Raw genomic sequence first — 22912 nt, 5'->3', positions numbered from 1 at the left:
TTGCGGTATAAGATTAGATCGATTTAATGAACTCGGTGCAGCTGATTAGTTCTTTTTCTATGTGGAGGGCATATGCTTATTTTTAGCTAAGACCAGAATTAGTATCATAGTTTACCGAAATCTTTGAATTGCGTTCGAACAAAACATATATGTATATATATATATGATATAGAAAGAGAAAAGGTCACGGTTGTAGACAGCATATGATAATTTTATAATTAAAAGTAAAAGAACGTGGAAATAACAAGATCATAATAGCGTTAGAAGAACTATAAGTAGTACGGTTCGCATTAAAATCAATTTAAGCGCGATAGGCGCACGTGTAGTGCGTCCTCGTTAATCTGGTGGTTTGTGAAACTGAGCGCCTCCTGGCGACGAGGGTAACGGGTGACGGATGACGGGTGGCGGTGCTTGGACTTGCTCGGAACACCTTCGGTACGACGCGCGGAAGAATGTTCTTCTGGACCAAGTGAGTGCGCGAGTGCTCAGAAGTACAAAAACTTTCGCGGTGCACATCAATTGGAAGTTCCTTTTATTGCGGGGCATATGTATTAAATTATTCTTTTCATTTCCATCGTGATACTAGACAGTGATTTCACATTCTCGTGATTTGTTGTTTCTTCAAAACGTTTAATCAATCGAGACTGACGTCGATGTTCACCAAAATCTCCACGTATCTGTTATCGATATTCACAAGACGGTACCCGCCAGAATTTTGCGACGACGGCGACGGCGTCGTTGTCAAAATACGATCTCATCTTTCATTACAGATGATCAGACAACGGCACCTGTCAAGATAAGGTGGTTCACGAGGTGCGTCTAATGCATAAGAAATTCTCGATGAGGCTTACGTCGCCCTCACCGTCACCGTCGTCGTCGTCGTCGTCGCCGTCGCCGTCGCCATCGTCATCGTTGTCGTTGTCGTCGTCGTCGTCGTCGTCGTCGTCGTCGTCGTCGTCGTTGTCGTCTTCGTCGTCGTCGTTGTCGTCGTCGTCATCGTCGTCGTTGTCGTCGTCGTCATCGTCGCAGTCATCATCGTCGTTGCCGCCGCTGTTGCTGTCGTCGTCGTACTCGTCGCTGGTGCCATTACTGTTGTCGACGCCGTCATCGTTCTCATCGTTTTGTTTTGTATTACCGCTGTCATCAACATCGTTTTGGTTACAGTCATTGACATCGTTGTCATTGTCATTGTGGTTATCAAGGTCTTTGTGCTTGTTATCATTGCCACTGGCATAATTAGCCTGCATCGCTTGCTCCTTTATTAATGCATTTGTGCTAAGAAGTAATATTGCTTCTATACCAAACTACTCGCAGTATCCTTCAGGCAGGATGGCGGGTAACAAAACGACAGGTAGTGTCTTGCAATTTAGACCGATTGAGGTGTCCCAACAACTACAAGATGGAGAAAAATTCATCAAATGGGATGAGGTATGAGTTGCAAGACAAATCATAGTACAATATTGTAGATTGTATAATTAAATTGTAATATTCAAGCTATGTTATTATATATATGATATTAATTTTATTTATATTTTTATATAGGATTCTGGTATAGTAACTCCAGTAACATTGAAGGTAGACAAGTTTGGATTCTATTTGCATTGGGTGGATCAACATAATGAGATGGATATGTTGGATATTGCTGTAATAAGAGATACAAGAACTGGGAAACATGCAAAAGTACCGAAGGTATTACATTGTTCTTTCTTTATCCTTTTTCTTTGGTAATTTATGTATTTTAGTTCCTTATCCTTTAATTTAGATAAGTCAATTTATGGTTGATTATATAACAGACAAGAGTAAAATTAGTTAAATGTTTCATTAGATCTATATATTAGTATGCATTAGGTATAAATATTTGGAAATGAAGCTGTCTTGACTTTCTATAATTATATCATGTTTTTGCGTGGTTGCTAATGACGCACAGCACCACCACATGATAATTATTGACAAATCTATAAATAGAATGTTACCTACTTTATGTCCTCAATGTAGTTCATTTTTTTCAGTCACACCTATCTTTGTACACAATGGACATATTCTTAGTTATATAGGAAACAGAGCAGTTCTTATCTGTTTCATTTTCCTATAAATCAATAAACATTTTCTAAAGTGATATTGTTCGCAGTTTCAGTTAATGTTAGTAGCTTATTGTAATAGAAGCTGCTATTATTATTATAATGTGCATGAGCTAATTCCATCAGAATAAATCTTGTTAGGACCACTGCATTGAAATCTTAAAGATATGTATTTTATCAACATGTTTAGACAAGCAAATGATTTTCAGGATACCAAATTAAAGCATCTTGTGACAATGGGTTCTCAAGATTCTTTAGAGGAAAAGACAGTAACAATTTGTTATGGATCTGACTTTGTCAATATGAATTTTATTAACTTCTGTACAACACGAGCAGAAGTTGCACAACATTGGACAGAGCAAATTTTTCAGCTCGCGTATAATTTATCTCTATTAAATATCAGCACAACTATGTTTTTACAAAAAGCACACACTAAACTTACACTTGGAGCTGATAAGTCAGAAAAGATTCCTGTAAAGAAGTGAGCACAATTTTCACATGTGTATTAAATTTGATATATAATACATATAATAAATATATAATACATATAAATGTTATAAGATATATACATATATATATATTTTATATATTGTTATTTCAGCATAATAAGAATGTTTACGCAAAACAAAGAAGATCGTAAACGCGTCGAGAAAGCGCTTGATATTTCTGGTTTTCCATCCGGGAAAGTGAGTATAATATTTTATATATTTAATATGAATATGGTTTCCCTGACATTAAAAATCGTATTCCGTTTGTTCGTAGAATGACGTAATATCATTACAAAAATTTCAATTTGAAGATTTTTTCAACTTTTATAAATCTCTTACTCAACGATCGGATGTTGAAAAAGTTTTCGAACGCATCGTAGGCAATAATAAGCGTAGGCTAATGTCCATCACCCAATTTGTTGATTTTTTGAATAAAACTCAAAGAGATCCGCGTTTAAACGAGATATTGTATCCTTATGCAAATGAGGCGAGAGCAAAGGACATTATAAGTCAATATGAACCAAATAAATGTAATGCTAACCGGGGTCAACTAAGTTTCGATGGATTTTTGAGGTATTTAATGAGCGAAGATAACCCAATCGTAGCTTTATCGAAACTTGAATTATCGGACGATATGGACCAGCCGCTTGCGCATTACTTTATAAATTCTAGTCACAATACATACTTAACAGGTACGTCACGTTTGTTACTTTTATTCATAATCGATCAGGCTTTGAAAAACGCCTTAAATATCGATTTAAATATATTAGTTCTTATATTTTTTTTTTTTTTATATTTTTAGGACATCAACTTACAGGAAAAAGTTCCGTTGAAATATATCGTCAGTGTCTGCTTGCTGGTTGTAGATGTGTAGAATTGGACTTTTGGAATGGAAAATTTGATGAACCTGTCATTGTGCATGGGTATTTTTATTTTATAGCAAGATAATTTATTGTATTTGAAATTAAGTATCAAATGCTCCTTTAGAAATATTTTGTAGATATACATTTGTACCTGAAATAAGTGCACGAGATGTAATTGAAGCAATTGCTGAAAGTGCTTTCAAAACATCAGAATATCCTGTTATTCTTAGCTTTGAAAATCATTGTAATCCAAGACAGCAAGCTAAAATAGCTCAGTATTGTAGAGAATTATTTGGAGAAATGCTGCTAGACGCACCTCTTGAATCTCATAAGGTATTTTTAGTATATTTACAATCATAACATTTTATCTCTAATCTCATTTTTGTAATGTATATTATTTAGTTGGAACCAGGACAAGAGTTACCACCTCCATCTTTATTAAAACGTAAGATTATAATCAAGAACAAAAAGAAACATCATCATAAGAAAAAGGAGCATAAGAAGAAGGAACCGACACCAATAACAGAATCGGAAGAAGGAACTCAAGAAAACGAAGATAACGGAGTAACGAATCAAGTAGCGGAGGGAGAGAATGGTACGTCAGCAGATATTGTTCCTCAAGTTGAAACAGCCGACAATGATCAGCAAATTGGAAATGGAGACATTTCACATCCCCCTATGCTGCAGCAGAGACAAAGTAGTAAGGATAGCACTCAGGATGATGAAGGTTAGTATTCATTAAAAAAATATAGTTGTAAAATTATAACTTTAGCTATTGTAAAACATAGAAAAAAAATTACGTTTTTCTCCCTTTTTGTTTTTTAGATGAAGAAGAGGAATCAAGCACAGAAGAGGATGAATCAAACGTGGAGGACATTAAATGTGATAAAGTGCCTGCACCTGACAAAGTAGCATCTAGCGCGAAAGAAACGGAAGCTGGAGCGGAAATTTCAGCTTTAGTTAATTATGTGCAACCTGTTCATTTCAACAGTTTCGAATCGGCTGAAAGTACGTTCGTATGTGTGTATTACAGTAACAATTATTGAATTAACTTTTTCATATTTGATATTATGATTCCATTATTTGATCACTGTTCACAGAGAAAAATCGTATGTACGAGATGTCATCATTCGACGAAAAACAAGCTACGACACTTTTAAAAGAAAGACCATTAGAGTTTGTAAATTATAATAAACATCAACTATCTAGAGTGTACCCGGCAGGTACGCGTTTTGACTCTAGTAATTTTATGCCTCAAGTGTTTTGGAATGCGGGTTGTCAGCTGGTTGCATTAAATTATCAGACACTTGGTATGTTTGTATTTTGAATAAACTTAATATTAATCACGGATTGCGTGTAGACTAATTTGCACCATTTCGTGTATTAGATCTTGCTATGCAATTAAACTTGGGAATTTTCGAATATAATCAACGTTGCGGGTATCTTCTGAAGCCAGAATTTATGAGACGAAAAGATCAACGATTGGATCCTTTCGCGGAATCAACTGTAGATGGTATTATAGCGGGAACAGTTCATATACACGTAATATCGGCTCAGTTCTTAACAGACAAAAGAGTGGGTACTTACGTGGAAGTAGATATGTATGGTTTACCAGCAGACACAGTGAGAAAGAGATTTCGTACGAAAATTGTTCCAAACAATGGAATTAACCCTGTGTACGACGAGGAACCTTTTATATTTAAAAAGGTAAAAATTAATATTTCTATATAGCTGATATTATAAATACAAGATTTGATTTATCTGTTTATTAGGTTGTCCTGCCTGAACTTGCTTCAATTAGAATAGCTGCGTACGAGGAATCAGGTCGTTTAATTGGTCACAGAGTATTACCTGTAGTTGGGTTATGTCCGGGCTATCGACATGTTGCTCTTAGAACAGAATGTGGTCAACCATTACCATTAGCAAATTTATTTTTACACGTAATTGTGAAGGATTACGTACCAGATGGGCTGAGTGAGCTTGCCGAAGCTTTGGCAAATCCAATTAAATATCAGAGTGAAACAGAAAAAAGAGAAAAGCAATTATCAGTTCTTACAGATTGTGCAGAAGATCCGGAGGAAATTGATGTAAGGTTTGAAAACGTTAAGAATTTATTTATTACTAATTTACTAATATACTAACAAATGCATACTAACATTTTCTAGGATAAGCCTAAAGTTGGTGAAGGAGCAACTTCTTCTAAACCAACTGTAAGTTCGTCGGTCAAAAAATTTCGATCAATATATGTAAATCAATTTATTATTATGTCCGTTCTAATGTTTTGTTTTAGGAGGAAATCGTCAAGACAAAAAGATTACAATCTGTCGGTGAATTACCAATACTTATTCCGACATCTACGAATGTTCATGGTAGACCATCTGTTGCTGGTATAAACACGTCTGATTCACAAGATAATGAGCATGGAACGTCGACACCTACGGTTCAAGCCGTTGAAGCTTCTACAAATAAAAGTCCAGTCAATGCCAGCGGCAGTAAGTATCGATTACCTATCACGTTCTATTTAGAAGATATAAACAATTGTTTTATGATACAGTGAGTGATGAAATAGTGGCTGAATCATTAGAAAAATTAATGGAGAACAAACTCGTCCGAGAGAAAAAAATGGAGCTTGAGAAAAAACTCGAATCATTACGGAAAAAGCATGAGAAAGAAAAATTAAGGATGCAAACGCAAAAAGGATCTATTGATGGTGAAAAGCACAAATCGAAATTTTATGTCAGCCATAAATTAGTGAAACGGTTGTCGAGTAGGAATATGTGAGTTAATGATTTTTATTCAAGCAACCCCGTTCATGTATAAACACGATTATATATTTTTATATTTTTTTTATAGTTTTTCAAGCGAAGTAGGGTTGAGCACGTTAGCTTTAGCAGAAACATCAGAATGCCCAGACATAGAAAATCGCGAAGGAAATGGTGGAGCTCCAAAGGGACTTCCTAGAAGTCAGAGCGAACGTTTGCTGGCCGTATGTAAAGCTCATGTGCAACAAGAACGGGAACTTCAAGAAAAGTATTATGAAAGTCTGTTTTCAACAGTAGAGAAAGTAATGAAAACCTCCCAATCTAACCAATTAAAAACATTGAGAGTACTTTTGGAACGAGAAACCGCCGATGTTATGAGAAAGCTTCAAGCCACGAGGCATGGAGAAGTGTGTTTCTTATATTGTCCTATAATATATATGATATATAAAATATAATGCATAAAATGTATTTCATAATGTACGTATCAGATATTGTAGCAGCCATTTGTATTTTATTAATCGTAGGTGAAACAGCTAGCAAAAGTACACAAAGATAAAGCCGAGCTAGATCGTATGAAGAGGGAAGTTGCAAAGTCCACGGTTGAAAAGGGCGTGAATGAATGTACGCGGTTAACGAAAATTTATGAGAAAAAGAAGGCAGAGCTGGAACGACAGCACGAACAAGTTCGACAAAGGCTAGAAGCAGAAAGGACAAAGGTACAAATTTATGACATTGTGTTTAGTTTAGGATTATTAATTTGTGTAATATGATGGTAATGATATAAGATGTATGTTTCCTTATATTCAGATCAAAGCATCTCTAATGGCAGAGTACAGCAGTCGATGTAGTAAATACGAGAGTGGGGAACTACCTTTGTCGCCATCCGGCGGAACTAGTATGCCGGAATCTCTTAGTGGGAATACGTATTGATTGACTAAAATGATCGATAATATTTAATATCGATGTCTCGTAATGACATGGTTGGAATATTCTCAAACCCATGGCAGTAAACTGCTTTTGCTGAAAGCGTGTATCTATTTGGGAAGTTGATAGTAACAGATTGTGCGTTGCTCATCCCAAACAAAAAGGGGTCGCAGCGGCGGTGTATTGATAGAAAATTCGTGAAGTCTACGCAGTTACCTGTGTTTTGCTAAAATAATTTTATTCACTTCCAAAAATCTCCTTTGCAAAACGTGCAGCATTTATAAGGTGATATATGATTTCGATGAGCAGAACGCCATCAGATTAGAAGGTAATTGTTATATAATGTTTTGTCCACAAAGCATTTTATAAACGTCTTACGTACGAGGAATGTCTTTTGAAAAGATTTAATGATCTGATAAGCAACATTTTAACCGATTGCTATGGATAAATGCATTCAAACACGTGAATCTCGTCGCATATGAGTTATTATGAAAGGTTCGGTGTTGAATAACGCGTTAAGACTATTTTCTATTTACTCAAAGTTCTTTGAAAGATTAGTAATATATATCGGTCGATTGTTTAATCGATTGATTCTCTGCGCATGCGGGAACGCCATTTTGATCTCAACACGGAAAGTAGCATTGACCATTGCGTTCGCAAGGATAGGAAGTTTATCTTTTCTTTTCTTTTGTTTTCTTTTTTTATTCGATGTTACTTACGCATAGTATTAAACGCACTATTCTCTTTACATAAAAGATCATCGTTGTCAGTGCCGAGATTTTGTTCCATTTTAAAAGCCAATGAAATTTCGGAAGATAAGAGCGAAGAATATGACTATGTGAGAGAGGTACACGATTCTAAATAAGAATAATGTTTCTAAGTGCTACTATTTAACTTGTTATTATATGTATAAGATGTTATTTAATTAACAAGTCGATGTTAAATCGCGTTCCAGGATACTCGGGTTGTTTATAATACGAAAAAACATTACTGATCGGTGCGTTGGTCGGACTTTGCCGAATTCAAAATGCGACGATAAAGGAAGTACGTTAGTGAGAGTGAAATCTCTTTGGCCTAGAGGTAAGGAACGCGATAAAGTTTACGATTCGGATGGGCGTGTGCGTGATTTGATATATTTTTGACTGAAAGTACTCCGTATAAAGACATTTTTTGAATAGTCCGTATTGTGAATGATAAAGAGACCGTATTGTATAAAGAAAGCAAATCTAGAAAAAACAAAAAAAAAAAAAAAAACAAAGAAGAAAAAAGAAACTAAATATTAATGGAAACGTTTCTAGCGTTTTTGTACCGCGCGATTTCATGCTGCAGCCATTTTGAGGCCGGAGCGAAACGATTGGGGCGAGCCTCTTTTAGGAAGACAATCAAAAATGTTACGCTGTAACATTGTCCTTGTTGTTTCTAATTATACGATAATTTAAGTAATTCGATATTACACATACGTATTATATATATATATATATATATATATATATATATATATATATATATATATATACACACACATATATCTTAATATATATATGTATATTATACATACATACATATGTGCATACATATGTACATATATATGTATATTCTTAACAGTTATTACAAATTTGGGGTTATACGTCACACACTTATGCATTGTAAATCTTTCTCGTGTGATCCATCGCATTAATTTATTTCGTAATCGTCATTTCGGTACGTCGGAAGTATCGAGAATCGCGAGCTTTTACAAAATGTCTTTTTATTGATGATTCGTGCTCATGACCGATATACCATTACGTATTATAATATGCAACATGTGTGTATATATATACACACATATATGCATGCACGCACACAAACATTCGTATACATTCACGTGCACAAACAAAGCGTAATCGTGATCAATGCGAATAGAAAGGAAAAGAGTACCTTTGCAATTATAATACTGTCGTCGTTTATGTTGCGCCGACGGGTTACGAGCGGATCAATCCCTTCGATTTGGAGACTGAACTTGATCCTGAATCGTTGGTAAACTATTGTCTGTTCTTGATTATTTTGCCACTGTCGATTTATTTATTTAACAGGGCCTCTTTTATATTACGATGTACAAAGTTTCGTGTGTCTTGCGAAAATTTCAATCTGCACAATGAACGTTTGCGTAATTTGTTAGTGTTTAGGCTCGCTTCATTTTGACCATTTTTGCGAGATATCGCGAAAAGGGGGTCAACGTTCTCCGTGTTGCGCAGTTCTATGCTCCAATTGTACATGTTAGTTAGTGTAAATTTATATCTTTAGGGTTACTCTGTTTTTCCAAAGATCATTCGACGCAACAATTTTTATGAAATTTTCTTTTATCGTATTTATGATTTGGACGATTTTACAATGAGTCAATGCAACCAACGATGTATGAATTGGGTATACATTGTTTTCTCGAGGCATAGAATTTTTCTGATAGTAGGTATGCGAGCGACTCGTACGGTTTAGTTGGTCGACTGAAGTAGAATATGCGCTCGATAATGGAAAGATACCGACGATAGCGAAAATTGCAAGTCCTATGAGAAACATAGTGAGAATGTATCCTAAACCTCTCGCAATGTTATAGTAACTGGCTGTTTAATTCATGTGCAAAACACTGTATTTTTGTTATTATAAGATGGGTATTATCGTATGTTGCGTATCCGGCAGAAAGGGATCAGTTTAGCGTTAGGTAGTTTAGCGTGTCCGCTTAAACATAGCTGTAGATTTCCATCCGGATGAAACGGTCGTACACGTCGAGTTACCATTTCCTTAAGTTTATGTCGATTTATCGTGATTGTATTTCTCAACGAGTTACCATCTTCCACAAGAGGAGAAGGAAAAGAAAAATGTTATATGTTGCGGTGGACTCGATTGGTGAGAATATTTAAGTCGGGAGGAAATCAGTGATAATCTATTAAAAGATGAGATAATGTAAGTGTAAGCGGGTATAATTTAATTAAGTAGCGGTAGTCATTGGACTACCTGTAGCGTTCTAACGCGAGAGAAATCAATAGTACATTATGCTAAGTCGTACAAGATTATCGGAAGTTTATATATATATTATAATATGTATACATATATATGTAATGTTCGTATACACATTATACGTGTGTCGATGTCTTTCTGATCGTTTAGTCGCAACGATGCACGCCTCTCGCATCGCTGATCCTTGCGATACCAAACGGGTTCAACGGGGTGAGGAAGGAAGTTAGGGTACCAGAAGATTTTCACGATTCGATGCAAAGCACGATGTTCGATAGATTTCCAAGAACCGTACAGGTATCGCGGCGATGCGTGGGCGTAAATTTCTCCAAACGCTTGTATAGACAAGAGCGAAACGTTTTACGAATAATCGAACTGCGAAGAGAATCAGTTCCTCGATTAACCAGGTTACGTGTGTTGCGGCGATATCGAGCCGCGTCGAATGCGTTTCGATTGTTTGTATCTATAGTTTTGCCGCAAACATTTTGGTCTCGCGAGCCGGTGTGCAAAAGTCCTCCGAGAAAATCGAGTCAGGTTCGGCTCGCGCAATGCATTTTTTTAAAATATTTTCTTTTTCTCCGCGCGCCGTATCTTAAAGATATCGCGTAATTCAATTGGGACGATCATCGTTTCGTCCTTTTCCTATATTCCTGTAATATGCATAATGCGTACGCGAGCGTCATTAGAACGTCTTCGAGAGACAGGTCGTCTGAATGTATTTGCTATCTGTGCCAGCGTATACGCGCTCGTATATTATGTATATTACACACGTACCTAATGTATAAGTATAAGAAAGAAGTAGGCTACGAGGACAGATATTATATTCATGTTGATATATTATGTGTTGTTGCTGTTGATGTTGTTAATAGTAGAGTAGCGAAAAGGTGGGAGTACTAGTATAGTCGTTGTTCATATAAAGTTAATGCGAGGCTAGTTTTGTGTTACTTGTATACGATACATCGTCGCGTAATCCGTACGAAGACAAATCGTGACACTCGCTATATCGTATCGGCTGTCGTATCGCGAAGCTTGCCAAAATTGAAATATGTTTTCCCGACGGATCGAACGATCGCGGCTGATCGAAGGGCGACGATTCGTGCGAATTGCGCGCACGTTTTATCGGCGTATCGATTAAAAGAGACGCGACAAAGGGTGTACAGATTGTACGTACACATTGCGATTGTATGTTGTAAGGAATTCTGAAACGGCCTATCGACGATCATGACGGTTTGGAATCACGTTCTTTTTGAAATACCATGCGTGGGATTTTTGAAAGGACGTTTAGTCTTTTCTTCCAGGAGTTTCGTTAATCACGCGTGCCCAGGAGAGTGTCTCGCGCGAACAAGCGTCAATCAAAATTTCATCGTGATTATTATATGGTCTCGCGTTACAATTTCCACCTCGCGAAATCTTTTTCTATGATACCGTACATAATTATCCGGCTCCCGTATAACAAGGATCTCTTGTGAAACAACGATTCTTCGTACCTGACTCGATTCGTCTGTCGGTCCAACGTTTTCCGTGAGCTTATTCTACAGAAGCGCGAAGCGCGACAAAAAGCGAGCAGAGAAACAAGCACGCGAGAACGGGACACGCTTTCTTATCGCATTCAAATGCCAAGCTCTGCAAACAAGCCGTTGTTTTCCGATCGTCAAGTCTGTCAATTCTTCGATGCTTCGAATGTTCTTCGATGTTCGGTGTGATTTTTCATTCTATCGACTGGTTCGTTCTTCTTGCGATCTTCTAAATAGTTGTTTTTCTCGCATAGTTTCTCGATTATCGAGCAGAGTGTTCTTATTGTTATACATGTAGTTCTTTAGCCTTGTCGAACATGTATCGTCATGATTATTCTTGCCTTCCATTTTAAACGACTCTTCATAGTTCGATGCGGGTATACGAAGCAACGCAATTTCTACGGCATCGTATAATAAGCGTTTGTGTCTTTCTTTCTTTGAAACAGGCTGCTTGGTTCGCCGATATTTTCTTCTCATTTACCGGTATCCTTTGGAAAGCTATTTGAGCTAAATTTATTGTTCCCTATGTAAGAAACAGTGGTATCGATCGTCGCGGAATATTTACGGACGATTAGTAACGCTCGATCCGTTTGCGATGTGGAGACGCGTAATATAACCGCGTTTTTCTTCCGCAAATTAGAACGACAGGTCGTGTGTCGCGCGTAGTTTGTTTTCTCTCGGGGTTACTTCCACGCCGCAACGGGTACGGTCGATTTCTTTCGTCGGCCGTCACGCAACACACCGAGAAAATGAAGGGTTTCGCCGTTTGGTCGCGTCCACGAGCTACCACTCGGCTCCCTCGTCTCGTCCCTGGTTATTGTTAATTGCCCGTACAAAACCGTGCGTACCTATTAACCGTAAATTACGAGTCGCTTCCACATTAGACCGGCCAGGGGAGAATTATTCGTTGTAACGTTCTCAAGATCTTGTCCCGATACATATTTTAAACTACTTTATACCGTCGCCGCGCGCCAATTGATTTAACGCGGTAATTTAATTTTCTGCAAAAAGTTACTTTTTCGTGGTACGCGTGTTACGCGTACAAACACGCAGCTGTTACGGTCAGACAATAATTTCGCCTCCCTAACTTCCGGACAAAAGCAGGAGCTTGAGTCGGCAAGCTTTCGGTTCGGTTTTCCATTTCAACCTAGAATCTCGTTTCTAAGATCTTTGAATACGAAAGCACTTGATTATTCAATATAATCAATCGCAAATACGAAAACCACTGGAGCCACGTCGATTCTGGCCATCGATTTTGATTTATTCGCGCGTCTTCGTCTCGTATTCTTCGGTATTCGTCGTACTATGTTTCCTTTACGGTCGAAATAACGATAAGCGATCAGGCTTAAATTCTACGATGTTCATAGACTCAAGTAAATGCGTGCTTGATTTCCTTTAATACTACGCGTAATATCCTATAAACGTGGACTCGATAGGTATTTTAAGCAAGATTGAACAGCATCGATCCGCGAGTCGAAAACTATCTGTAATCGATGGCTAGCCGCGATGCCGTAGAATCTCGTTGCGACGCACATCTCTTTCAATCCGCGGAACGCCAGCTACGTATCGATTCGCACGGACGTGTTTCATTCTTTTTGTTTCCTTATACCGTTGTCTGTGTTCTATTCTCTGGTTGATCTGTCACGATATCGACGTGTCCCCGCGATCTATGGGTTTGTCGAAAGCTTCATTCGACAGTTGTCGCGTACTCCTCAAACTGGCTCTCCGTTTCCGCTAGTTGTTCACGCGACGATCAACCTTTTCGTCGCGGTGAAAAATTCGCACCAGATCTTCCGTAACGATAAGACTTTTTTGAGTCGTTTTTTACATATATGTATATTACTTCCACCTTTCTGTCGAGTCGCGTGTTATCGCCACCGCGACTTATCGGTTATCGTTCCCCCTTTGGACTGTTTTCCTATATTTTGGGATATTTTTCGATTTCGACGCATTTACATTGTTTCTCGCTTAAGCATAGGTCCGCGTTATAGATGTAAACGCGATAGAGACAACGTCGTAGACATGCTGCACGTTGAAACTTTTAACCGACATCGATCTCTGATTCACGACGGTCAGTTTCAGTCCGTGACAGTTAATCTCGAGTTGTTTCCATATAGAGTTTCGGTACCGTTCTCGTCGAATGATCCGCGACCGTTGTTCTCTCGAGTAAACGAGTAGAACATCCACGCGACGAGTCGAACTCTTTGCCGAATCGCGTGAAACGAAATCCTGGCGATTCACGCCGCATCGATATTCTTCTTGTTTCTAGTATGGTGATTAAATTTGTTCGGACTTGGAGGAAGCGTCGTAATACCGAAACAATCGATGTCAACTGACTTATAAACTTGCGTGTATTTTTTAGGAAGAAGTGTTAGTAAAATTGTTATTCCCTGTATGGATATCGTAAGCACTGTAAAACAAAAAAACAAAAAATAATAACAAACCCACTTATATCCGTATGACGATATATGAATTTTAACGATATTCTATAAATGGCTGTACCGTATTGTAAAATCAAAGAATATAGCGTACAATAAAGATTAGCGTGATAGAAACAATACGTGTTGTTACTTGTGCCTTGAATCGCTTCTCCTTTTGATATTCCCTTGTCCTGCTACCATTGTCGTCGACGACAGTCACAGAATCAATGAAATTACAAAATCAATAATACCATTTTACCTGTTTTATTAATAACGACGGATACAATGATAAACACTCATCCTCGTGATCGCGTAAAACAAAATTCCTAACGAATCTTTCAGCATGTGTCGACAGGCTTCTTTACATACGCCACAAGAATGTGATATCTATCCAAAATACTATATTCTTGTTGACCGTTGTCGTTTTTGTTCGGGAATAGGATCTTCTGGCTCGCTACTTCGCGCACTACCACATTCTCGAACTCCTCTTTGAGGTGATCAGGGATCCGCGAGATGAAGGGATTAACCGCAATCATATGACCTGCAACAATGATCGATCCGCTTTTACAACGTGTAACCTCCTTTTCAACCTATATTTCCGTTACTTTGCTCTTGATCCCAGCTATTCAAGCTCCTTTGCTCCTTTTATTATCGCCAGCTAGGAAACGCGATTTAATTATATAATTACGATACTTGACCAATACACTACGATTCTGTACGTTTTAATATTTGCATGTTCTGGTAAACGAAGCTTTTTTCTCTTCTGCTACAGTGTAGAATCTCGAAGCCTACGTCCTCCAGCATCTTCCTTAATGCCGCTCGGGAATCTTTGCACCGATGGAAAAAAGGCACGAAGCGATTTGCGTCCTAAAACGAGAGCGATTCGCTGAGTTATTCAGAAAATTTGAATTATTCGAAGAATATTATTAGACGCGTTACCTCCATATATGGTTTGTATCGTGGGTTCTCGTGAATCCTCATGTAGGCATCGAAACCGTCATTCCAAGCCAGAAACATAACCAGAGCTTTTCCTCCTGGTCGCAGTAACTTGTAAATATTGTCGAAGGCCCTCCTAAATTCAACAACGATGAACGTTAAATTGCACGATAGAATAATTAAGTAGAAGAGTTAGGGGCAAACAGTACCAAGAGTTTTGACACCAATGGAGGCAATAAAAGGACAGTACGTTGCTATATTGGGCTAATTCCTCGTTAGGTAAAGCCAAGGTTTCGATGTCCAATTGCAAGAACGACAAGCGTTTCTCGCCCTGGTACTTCTGCCTTGCGTAATCGGTCATCGCCTTCGATATGTCTGCCCCTGCAAACATTTGCAATGTCTGGACCATACTTCAACCATCCTTTTCTCCTTGTTCCTTTACCTACTAGCTCCGCTTCCAGTGACAACCTAGGTAGGATCAGCTTCTTCGTAACGTCCCCTGGTCCGCAACCGATGTCGATGCACTTCCCCCTCATCTCGGACATCTCTTTCTTAAATTCCTCGATAATGTCGAATGCGTCACGGTACTGAGACTTGCTCGCGTTCACGTATTCTTCTACCATGTTCATCTTTATTCGATTTTTTATCTTTCTAACGACGTATCAATTTCTAACGAAACTTAGTTCGAAACGAACGATCGAACGATTCCTACGTGTCTCGTGGTTATGGACTTTCGAGCGACCGCGACAATTCGTGAAATTTTCAAGATTTATGTCGATCGGTGACAATGGCTTCGGTGTTCCGGGGGTGGGGAAGGAAAATATGTATTGACTCAATACACTGCCAGATCTTCTACTGGTGACTTTTCGACCCAACTTTGGTATTTATATTCGGTGAGTCGTACAAATAACTTTCCTGCCATACAGACATACTTCTCCCATATTCTTACTTTATTATTTTCCTCCTCCTCTTTTCTTTGCTTCCGTCACTGCCTTCACTTTTTCCTTTTTTCTTTCTTGTCACGCGTGTAAGATGGTCACGTTTGAAAGTTGAATGACCTCTTCTATGATTACGTCTGGAATGTTTTAGAATCGGTTGTTTGTCCGTTTGATAATTTGAAGATCTCGACTACGACGGTCGTACTCAGTGTGATTCTACTTAAGCGTCAGCTCCTTAAACTCCTCGAACGTCGTCAATATTTCGCCAACCTGATCCTCGTGTATGAATATTTATCGGTTATCGACTTTGTACGATCGGAAGAAGATGGAATCGGAACTGTTGGACTCGCGTATATTAGTTACACCGTGCCCATGACATCGATAACGAAATGTATAGCGAAAGGTCCACTGTGCGTTTAGAACATCGAAATTTGATAGGATAGGTCTGGACCTACTTCGTACGAGGGATGAGGTGGTGCTAAGACGAAAGGGGAAAAGTAGTCGCGGCCGGTTTATGGGCCGTGTAGATTCGGTATCGTCCGATTTTTACCGAACATTCACGAATGGCTAAACTTGAACTGCAGTTTGATATGCATTCTAGTTCGGCTGCATTCGTTCGTGCAAATAATATTTTGCCCGATTGCCAGGTAGGCCTGGTTGCACTGCCGTTCTGTAGCCGTTTAACTTCGTAATAGGGATCGTTAACCGGAAAGAAGTCGCGATTCATCCGGCAGATACGTTATACGATGAACAGAGATCGGTTTATAAGTATTTTTAGATAGGAATATCGTAAAATTTATTGATAAAGGATGGCGCAGAATTTGTTCTGAATTTTAAAAGTTTACGTTGAAATCGCTGCATTTCTCGGATATACTGTTTTCTGACCACCGCTTCCACCTAGCGAAAGGTGTCGTTAGGAAATCGAACCTAGCATCGAGGTCTATTCGCAGCGCAAACATTGTATTTTTCGCTCGATTAAAAGCCGCCCTCGTTATACCGATGATGGTTCTCGGCGTGTATTCTTGTTTCGCTACGGCATGCTGTATTTATCGCGCGCGTGTCGTTGTTATTTTTATAGTCCGGCTGCTGCGATCCTGCGCCCTTTCTCTCCACGGAGCGTAATTAATAAATTAAACTGGAGCGACGTTTCTTCCGATCGATCACAGGGATTCAGCGCTTATCTTTCGTTTGCCATGGATTTGCATTCTCGGACGCTGTAGCCTGGTATTTGCATACGCGTGAACCCTAAATATAACCGTAGCTCAGGCCTATATACGTAGGGCGAAGGGTGGTTTCTTTGTTAAACAGGTTAACTGGAATAATTTCAGTCGTACAATAGGACTATAGCGGTCAGATTTTGAGAACAGACTTGACACCACGGTATAAAAATAGTCTGTGTTGTTTCTGTGTCTCTCTGCGGTTGTTTCCCTATTCTCGAATTTCCTTTTGTCTCCGCATAACGCACAAACTAACGCAATATGTGGCCGCCTTTGTTTCGTTAAGCGCCAACAAAAGTTCATGACTTGTATCTACCTTGCGGAGTCTATGCGAGCTTTGCAGTTGTGGAGTAAGAATTCAACCGAGAGAATCGTCGGTTCTTCAAGATTTTACTCGACTCGAATGTTGCTCGAGATAAAACCACGTTGGAATAGAAGGATCGACGGATAGGCAGACAGAGAGACGGAAAAGGGAGAGAATAATGGCGCAGTATGGCGGAAGAGGATGCGCGAGAGGCTCGAGGGGAGTAGAACAAGGCGGATCGTGGTGGAAAAGGAAGATGGATGCGAAACCCGCGAGGCAATGATAGATAGAGACCGCCTCTTGCTCGCGACCTCTCTCACCTTTTCTTTCAAAGTGTTCTATCGGTACCGTACTACTACTACTACTCCGTTACACAAGATTCGAGGATTTTCTCATCTTCCACGAAAGCAACGTTTTTCCTTTCGGAGAACGAATAGGAGGAAGGACGAAGAAGGAAAAACGTTGCTCTTTTTTCCCGTATCCTTCTCTTCCCGCGTTCGTCTCGTCTCTTTGCCTAAATCCTCGTCTCTAGGTTCGCGTGTATCGAATGAAGGAGACGGTGGAGAGAACGAAGGGCTTTGATAAATGACTGACGCGGAAAAAAATCCGTGTCGATACGTCTTGCTCGAGAAGATGAGCGCTCGTGAATAGGCAGAGAGAAAGAGACAGTCAACGCGAGAGGCACATCCGGAAAAAGTAGAAATTTTAAGTCGAAGTACATTTCGATTTTGCGTTTAATTTTTACAATTAAAAACAGAATCGTTACGTTTAAGACTCGACAGAAATATGGGAATAATTTGGCGAATCTTATAAGAAACTTTCGAATCAATTTCGAACGATACTCCGTGACTTCTCGGACTTGGTTCTTGATGGCATGGACGATTGTCAGGTCGATGGTCCTTTCGCGGATGCGTGCTTTATCGGAAAACACTGAGTGAGATATATGGAGAGATTATACGAGATGGCGTTTCAGAGTCGAACAGGCCGCTATTCTCCGCTCCGTCAATTATGCTAATTTCGATTGCCGCGAGATTAATGGAAGAAGGCGGCGTCCCCTTCTAGTATACATATACTCGGTTCTCGAAGCCTCGACGCCGGAGACCTGACGTTCCTTCCGCATTCGGCCGACCGTGCATAATGTACCAGACTTGTAATTATTGCGGGTTACACGCTGACCTTTGCTATCCGTGCTGCGAACCAGCTTCTCGTCTCTGCTAATTTTGCAAACGCGAACCACCGATAGGATCGTATTCGACACGATGAACTTTCGTTCGTACCGAATCTGTAATACATTGGATGCCGCATTGTTTAGGTTTCCTTCGTGGCTAGAATGGAAGAAAAGAGAAAAAACAAGAAGGAAAGAAAACAAACTACTCGATGGCATCTTCGCATCAATAATACATGTCGCTCGAAATCTGTAACGTTTCCTGCTCCCGCAACTTTTCTACGCATATTCGACGCTTACAATTCCGCGTGACACAAGTGACCTCTCTTCTTCCGTGACTTTACTATTGTTCGGAGATCTAATCATAAACGGTAGCGTATTGTCCACGACCTAGACCTCTCGATTCTTCGTGGACACCTCTCCTTCGAAATTTTACCTCGATTCTCGGCGACGAATCGTTGCCACGCGATAACAAAAGACTTATGCATTGCGAGACAAGGAGCGACAACAGCAGGAATAGGAGAATATTTTCAGAAAGTAGAAGAATGGGTGTACGAGTAACTAGATGTCAAAGTTTCAAGCGCCGAAACGAAAAGCTTGGTTTCGGTTAAAAGGGTCGGAGTAGCATCCCTTCACCGTGTGCGAAAATATTAACGGACAAACGGTGAGCGCGTGTTCTATGCACGCCTTCTCTCCTTCGGAGGAAAGTATGAAAATCCATACAGTCGCTCGGAGAAAATATCCGTCATTTAAAATGGATGGATTTAGGTGGATATAAAAGTGAGGGGTGGAAGAAACCGGTGGCTGTGCAAGGGAGGCCCTCGGCACCGGAGGTTGGGTGAGCTTGGAGGCGACTACTGAAAGTCGGTAGCGCCGGTGGCGGTGGAGGTGGAGACGGAGATGGTGGCGGTGGCAGCGGCGGCAGAGCGGTGATGGTAGTGGTTGCCGGTGGTGTTGGAGATTTAAGGGAGACATTTTAAATGGATGGTTCTCTCGCAGAAGCCGGCTGCCCCTGGTATTATCCAATACCATGGCTCGTCTCGCGGCCCCGTGTCTCTTCGCAAGAATTCGCGAGCATCCGAACGAACCGAACAACTGCGAAAGAATTATGCTCCGACGTTATTTCTGTCGCCACCTCGTGCGGCTCTTTATCCACGAATTTTCCTTTGCGTAAAAAAGCCGGTCCTCTTAGCCGGCAGCTTTTCTACGGAAAGTAAAGTTCTCGAGAGAAAGTTTCATGAAAACTCGCGACGTTAAAGCGAGAAGGGGTCGGAAAAACGTAGAGCGAGACCTGCCATGATACCGGGCTTCTACTTCGGAGTATCATCGATGCAAGATTATCTTTCGGTTCGTAACGAGCAAGGCAGATATCGCGGTCGGGAATAAAAATATCGGTGCTTGTTTCTTGTCTTTAAAGACCGACCTGTGTTGCCGTACACAGCTTTGTATTTCGCACGAAGATAGTGCTACATCTCTTTAAGAAGACTGTGTTTTAGGATCGATAGAGAACGCAATCGCATTCAACACCTCCGACATCTTTCGGTCTACCTATTTTCGCGTTAAAAAATCGTCCGCGGTACCAATGACCGCGGAACAACTCTCGACTATCAGTCCTTTTCAAGCAAGTTATTCCATTAGGGACATCTAAAACTAGAAATTCTTCGAAATGGATTTTCTAGAAATTCGACAAAATTTATGGCTTTTACGAGTTGCTATTAATGGCCACCGACCCTATGGCAGTTCCACTGGATCACGGTCGACCGTTAAACGGAGCCCTAATGTTTCGTAGTTATAGGCTTTCCTCTCAAACGAAAGGTTTCTCGCGCTCCGTCCGAATTATATCACGGCCATACTACTTCGGCGAACTCGATTGCCTCCTTCCGTAGCGGCGCACCTCGAAAACGGACACAAATGCCAGTGCGTTGACGCTCCACCTTTCCTGCGAATGTTCGCGACTCGTTGCGAGAGAAGGCAGGCAATCGTGAAAGAACGTTTTCCTTTCTAGTGGAAGAAGGAAAACTGAGATCGCCCAATGAGACCGAGGCGACAATCCCGCGACCAATCGTCGAGTTTCCAGCATTCGGATGTGACTGCGAACAGGTGTGGCAAAAGAGGCTGCGGGAGTAATGGAAGAGAGACGGCAGAAAGAGAGAAAGAGAGGAGACTCGTTTTCCATGCAACGGGGGTGGATATAAAGCGCGTGGAGATGAGCAGGCGAAACGAGGAACGGCCCTGCGCGATCGGGAGTTTCCCGAATTCGTTTCATGGACCGGAAGTCGGCATCGTATTTGCGCTTTCCATTGGGTTTCCGAGTGTCGTCGGGGCCAATGGCACGACGAATGCCGACTGTCGGTGCCGCGATGCGGATTCTAGAGGGGTTGGTTACGCCCCACGCTCTACCTATACACCGAATGAAACAGCCAGAGAGAGGAACGGAGGAACGGAGAAAGCAAGAGAGTCTGCCGCTTCCTACGAAACCGACAGAGACGGGCAAAGGAACGAGCGAGATTTCCTTTCCCGTGCATCTCCTTTCCTCTTGCGTTCCCTCTTCCATTCCCGTTGGACTATCTCTGTATTTGCGAGGGAAAGAGGGAGTTTCTCCCTCTCGGAGTCTTTGTCCGTGTGCACGTGAATGTGTACGGACGTCTGTGCGCTGTGAAGAGGTCGAGAGGGAACTGGGAGGAAAACGAAGACGGGGACAGGCGGCAGAGGATGGCGGGAGGGGGGGAATGGCGATGTGGACGAAGATGAGGATGAGGACGAGGACGAAGAGAGGGCGAGGGCTGCCTTGCTTCGATCCGAGAAAGAGACACAGATAGAGACCCGGAGTGAGTCCTGGCTTCGATCCCACAAGGAGGTAGACACTCGGTAGCACTTAAACTCTCCTCCCTCTGCTTACCTCCGCTCTTTTCCCTCCACCCTACAATCTGCCTTCCACTACCCTCTCCACTACTTTATCCGTTCCATCCCTCTTGGTCGCGGCACTATCTTCTCCCGCTGTTTACTGCACTCTTCTCCTGCGTTGTTTCTCCTTTCTTTAATTTCTTGCTTTCTTCTTCCTCCCTTCTCCTCCTTCTTCTTTTTTATGTCCTTTAGCGACGAATGTCGTGATTTTGGAAATTACTATCGTATTATAAGGATTAAGAAATTAGGAGAACTTTGCATCAGCAAAGACGTATCTGATTAGGCTTTATACGAGCTTCCCCCCCCTTTTTTTTTTAAATTAACAGCCCCTTCCAGCTAATTCGTTTATTGCACATGTAAGCTGTTGTATCTGAAATGACGTCATTCGGTGATGGTACGCGACAACGTTTCTCGTGGATTTTAGAAGCGGCGGGAATAGCAGCGGCGCGATTAAAGCGTTCGTTACGGTTAATCGCGTGAGCCGTTTATTTTTATAAGTCAAGGTTACCGTAACACCTGTACGCGCCTCCAGCCATGGGAATCGAGAGCAGTTTGGGGTTGACATTTTACTCGCGCTCCTATAACCGGAGGGCTCGTACGGCGTGTCGTTAAAAACGAGCTAATTGGTTTCATCAAAGCGCTCTTGGTGTCGCCGGGGAAACGAGTACCATGCCGTTGAGTGCCGGTTGATTTTTCGCCCCGTATACCGGTAATCTTCGTTGAAACGTCTTTATAAAATCGCGACCGTGAGCGCGAGCGTGAGCACAGGCGCATGAGCCGCGTTCCAGCTCCGAGCTCGCCTCTGCTAAAGCGTCAAACGTCCTTTCATTCTTTCGCGCTATTTACCCGCATATTCCGTAAAGCCAATTCAGCTTAATCGAATTTCAAATTACGCGGTTCCCGCCGGTATTTTTCTTCCGAAGCCCGGGACACGAACTTCGGAGCACACTTTCCACCCATCGACGCTCCTGCCTCTCTCTCCTCCCTCTTTCTCTGCTCGTCTATCGAGACCGATCCCCTTTTTGTTTTTCACTCTTTTTCTTTCCTCCTTTTTTCCTTTAATCTTTCTCGCCTCGACGTTCCTCTAACTAACGGCGGAGAAAGAAGCGAGGCGCGAGGGCAAGCGTGGGTTAAAACCCTTTAGTCTAGACCACAGGATCGGTCGGCTGGCTGCCGGGGAGTTTTCTGTTCGGCACCACTTAACGGCAAAGCCCGAGAAAAGAACTTCTCCCCGTGAGCTTTCCACGAGAAGCAGCTTGGTTTTATCGACTATCAAAAATAAAAAACGTCGCCTCGGTAGAAAACAGAAAGGTCGGCTGGTCGGACCGTCGATTTTCGTCGTCAAGTAGTATGTACCTTCGTTAGACGGGCAATCGAGTAGTCAGTCGATCAGGATACCAGACGCAGGAAT

The 22912-nt window shown here is 41.0% G+C and overlaps 2 protein-coding genes across 4 annotated transcripts; one reads left to right on the top strand and one right to left on the bottom strand.

Moving 5' to 3' along the window:
• Window positions 1–368: 368 nt before the first annotated feature.
• Window positions 369–14175, top strand: LOC100649981 (1-phosphatidylinositol 4,5-bisphosphate phosphodiesterase classes I and II). Of its 3 annotated transcripts, XR_001099582.3 has the most exons (20): window positions 369–469; window positions 1315–1428; window positions 1543–1689; window positions 2288–2559; window positions 2680–2764; window positions 2841–3258; window positions 3369–3489; window positions 3567–3762; window positions 3832–4156; window positions 4255–4437; window positions 4530–4739; window positions 4817–5136; window positions 5202–5516; window positions 5595–5639; window positions 5720–5921; window positions 5984–6206; window positions 6283–6598; window positions 6716–6907; window positions 6999–7443; window positions 8071–14175. XR_001099582.3 is itself a non-coding variant. In XM_003402434.4 (19 exons), exons 1-19 carry the CDS (start codon window positions 395–397, stop codon window positions 7119–7121), a joined length of 3882 nt encoding a protein of 1293 aa, XP_003402482.3. In that variant the 5' UTR covers window positions 369–394; the 3' UTR covers window positions 7122–14175. The 3 variants fall into 3 exon arrangements, 2 of the variants coding, with proteins under 2 accessions (XP_003402482.3, XP_012174087.2); XM_003402434.4 differs by having other exon boundaries at window positions 6999–14175; XM_012318697.3 differs by having other exon boundaries at window positions 387–469; window positions 1325–1428; window positions 6999–14175.
• A 110-nt stretch (window positions 14176–14285) lies between these two features.
• Window positions 14286–16331, bottom strand: LOC100649865 (juvenile hormone acid O-methyltransferase). Its single transcript, XM_003402433.4, has 5 exons — window positions 15416–16331; window positions 15183–15354; window positions 14977–15109; window positions 14757–14904; window positions 14286–14578 (listed from the first exon to the last, which is right to left on the bottom strand). Exons 1-5 carry the CDS (start codon window positions 15600–15602, stop codon window positions 14376–14378), a joined length of 843 nt encoding a protein of 280 aa, XP_003402481.1. The 5' UTR covers window positions 15603–16331; the 3' UTR covers window positions 14286–14375.
• Window positions 16332–22912: the final 6581 nt, after the last annotated feature.

This window comes from Bombus terrestris, chromosome 4 (assembly GCF_910591885.1).
Source record: "Bombus terrestris chromosome 4, iyBomTerr1.2, whole genome shotgun sequence".
NCBI classification, from domain to species: domain Eukaryota; kingdom Metazoa; phylum Arthropoda; class Insecta; order Hymenoptera; family Apidae; genus Bombus; species Bombus terrestris.
This window is presented reverse-complemented; position numbering and strand designations above follow the sequence as displayed.

Bases quoted from the DNA above. Each gene is read 5' to 3' on its own strand.
- LOC100649981 (XM_003402434.4), top strand. From the start codon at position 395: ATGACGGGTGGCGGTGCTTGGACTTGCTCGGAACACCTTCGGTACGAC. The intron at 1,429-1,542 runs GTATGAGTTGCA...ATTTTTATATAG, and splicing joins AATTCATCAAATGGGATGAG to GATTCTGGTATAGTAACTCC. The intron at 6,207-6,282 runs GTGAGTTAATGA...TTTTTTTTATAG, and splicing joins CGGTTGTCGAGTAGGAATAT to TTTTTCAAGCGAAGTAGGGT.
- LOC100649865 (XM_003402433.4), bottom strand. From the start codon at position 15,602: ATGAACATGGTAGAAGAATACGTGAACGCGAGCAAGTCTCAGTACCGT. The intron at 15,110-15,182 runs GTACTGTTTGCC...TGTTGAATTTAG, and splicing joins CATTGGTGTCAAAACTCTTG to GAGGGCCTTCGACAATATTT. The intron at 14,905-14,976 runs GTAACGCGTCTA...CTCTCGTTTTAG, and splicing joins GATACAAACCATATATGGAG to GACGCAAATCGCTTCGTGCC.